Source organism: Aptenodytes patagonicus, chromosome 7 (assembly GCF_965638725.1).
Source record: "Aptenodytes patagonicus chromosome 7, bAptPat1.pri.cur, whole genome shotgun sequence".
In the NCBI taxonomy this organism is placed as follows: domain Eukaryota; kingdom Metazoa; phylum Chordata; class Aves; order Sphenisciformes; family Spheniscidae; genus Aptenodytes; species Aptenodytes patagonicus.
The window spans coordinates 2,133,268-2,136,054 of record NC_134955.1 but is presented as its reverse complement, the minus strand read 5'-3'; the positions used below and the strand labels follow the sequence as shown (position 1 = coordinate 2,136,054).

The window sequence follows — 2,787 nt, the reverse complement described above, 5'->3', positions numbered from 1 at the left end:
GCTTGTTTATGGAAGTCTGTCTCCATGTATACTGCAGCATTTTACAAAGAGAGAACAGACTATTCATGCTGGTTAGACTGTTCAATGATTCACATCTTCCTAGCTCTCCCCGTTTTGATTTGTTCCTCTCTTCTTTTTAACTATCTCCTGCTATCTTTCAAGACCCTTCTCTACCTTCACATGTCAACATTAATAGCTGGCGGGGAGAGAGGAAAAGAGTCACACTGTTTGACCTCGTCAGACAAAAAAAAAGGTGTGAAATCAATTTTTCGACTTTATTTTTTCCCTCACCCCCAAGATTCTCATTCAGATCCCAGTATCGTGGGGGAAGAAGCAGGGTCAACTGCCTCAGGGAATGGGGTGAAATAATTATTTGAGCCGTAATTCCAATGTCCTGTGAGGGTCAGACTTTTTGTCACACATGTGGTTCTTATAGTTTCTCTCTGCGAAGGAAGTTATTAAGGGCTGACTCTGTCAGACTAAATTGTTTATTGCCTGTACATAGGGCTCAAGGGAACAAACCAAACACATTAAACTACACTTTATTAAAAAGAAATCGGTCATCAACATAAAAAACTACCAGCTATTTTGAGTACTCTCTACCATGTTTTCTGGGCATATGCATAGGACAAAACTCGATCAGCTTTCATGCTGATTGAACTTGTATGCTGATTGCCTAGAACTTTCACACACTTGTCACAAGATTTGTCTCACCTAATCCTAGCCACACGAAGCAAAGACAATTATACCAGAGTTGTTAATACTGGGTTCTCTTTTTATTCAGACAAGAGAAACTTTTCAGATATGATTAATCTGAGCTATTATTGCTTTTTTAAGATATTTGTTTCCCAATACTGACTGCAAAAAGGACCCTAAATTTTAAAAAGGGAGAAATACAGTGCAATGTAATTTTTCCTATATGTCGTATAGAATTTGGCCTTATATACAATGCTTGGAACAACGCTCTGTGCTCTAAGTGCAAACACAGCAATCCCTCCCTAAATCAAGCTCTGGCTACAAAGAGCTGGAACAAATCAAGAAACACCACCAGGTCACCACGAGGGAAAGTCACACCGGAGTTACCACCTCTCTCCTCTCTGCTTACAGGTCTGTCTGAAATCACTCATTATGATTACTTCAACTACATCAATCTTCCTTCCAACTGCAACCAGCCAGGCTCATGGGACTAATCAGAGTGGGGCTGCGGGAAAGACAGAGCCATCATATGCTGTCCTCAAGTTCATGGAGAGCTTCTGCCTCATCAGCGCTGCCTGTGGGATGGTGGGAAACGGCATGGTCCTATGGTACCTTGGCTTCCGCATCCGGAGAAACCACTTCACTGTCTACATCCTGAACCTGGCCGCTGCCGACTTCGGGTATCTCCTCTGCATCGCCATCGAGACGGTTCAGTACCTGATGCAGTTCAACGTCGGGGTGCAGTTTGGGATATTCCTCTTCCTGGATCTTTTCATGTACGGGACCGGCTTGTATCTCCTGACGGCCATCAGCATTGAGAGGTGCCTGTCTGTCCTTTGTCCAATCTGGTGCCGAAGCCACCGCCCAAAGCACTTGTCTGCCATCATCTCCGGCCTGCTCTGGGGTCTCTCCCTGCTGCTGAACACGCTCGGGTATGTTTTGTGTACCGTTCGCCCCTCTGCCAGGAGCTGCCGGCTCCTGCTCATCACCATCGGAGCCTTGGACTTCCTCTTCTGCACGCCCCTCATGCTGCTCTTCAGCCTGACCCTCTTCCTTAGAGTCAAGTGCAGCTCCCAACACCTCCGAACAGGCAGGCTCTTCACTGTCATCATGCTCACCGTCCTCTTCTTCCTCATTTTCGCTGTGCCCTTGAGCGTCCTGATCCTCTTTGACTTCTTGGGCTACAAATTTCTCTACTCCCCAGAGATCGGCTTTGTGCTGTCCTGCGTGAATAGCAGTCTCAACCCCATCATTTACTTCCTTGTGGGGAGCTACAGGGATCGAAGAATCAAGTTCACCCTCAGGCTGGCATTCCAGAGGGCCTTTGAAGATTCAGCAGATGACAAAGATGAACGGGAAACCCGTGACACAATAACTATGTCCTCCTAATACCCTGCTGTGCCTAACACGGTAACACTGGTCTGGAGCTGAGGGCCGATAGTTTACAGAATTGAAGAACTCTGAGGTATTGGGGAAGGTTTGTCTCACCTAACCTTCAGTATATTCATTGTAGATCTCTACCCTTTAGCTAGTTATTTTAAGCTCCACCTGTGATCGGTGTAAACACATAAGCACCTGGACCACAGAATTTATCTGACCTGTATTGGGACCACATTGAAAGTGCCTATTTCTTTTCAGTGGCCATTAAATGATTTCAATTTGATAAGGTGAAATGTCTTGGTGTCTGCATTTCATCAAAGGGATCCCACTCAGAATTTGCAGCTCACTCAATAAATCTCTGTCTTTCAGACCACAACAATATCAAATTCATAAATTCTCAGTCACTTTTTACTCAGGTCTCTGAAGATGAGATGGGAACCAATCCTCCTCCTGTTGAAATCAGCCATGAAATTCCTGGAAGGAGAGTCTATCTAGCTCACTTAATTTTAAATACCTGTATCTCAGCAACACATGCAACCTTTTGCGGCTCACAGAGTGCACGATTCTTTGCTTCCTACTATGAGCATTTCAAATAGTGAAATGATTCATGCCCTAGAAGCCCCTTTCTTCTATTAACTGGGGAGGTTTCCATACCATAGAGTTGTGATGTAGCAGAAAAGGGCTCCAACCCCTACCAACTTGCCTTACAAT

The 2,787-nt window shown here is 45.0% G+C and overlaps 1 protein-coding gene across 1 annotated transcript; it reads left to right on the top strand.

Annotated features, from left to right (window-relative positions):
* The first annotated feature begins 1,127 nt into the window (after positions 1-1,127).
* On the top strand, positions 1,128-2,466 carry LOC143162772 (proto-oncogene Mas-like). Its single transcript, XM_076343342.1, has one exon. It carries the CDS (start codon positions 1,129-1,131, stop codon positions 2,083-2,085), a length of 957 nt encoding a protein of 318 aa, XP_076199457.1. The 5' UTR covers position 1,128; the 3' UTR covers positions 2,086-2,466.
* Positions 2,467-2,787: the final 321 nt, after the last annotated feature.

Excerpts from the sequence above, each read along its gene's own strand:
- LOC143162772 (XM_076343342.1), top strand. The coding sequence starts at position 1,129 with ATGATTACTTCAACTACATCAATCTTCCTTCCAACTGCAACCAGCCAG.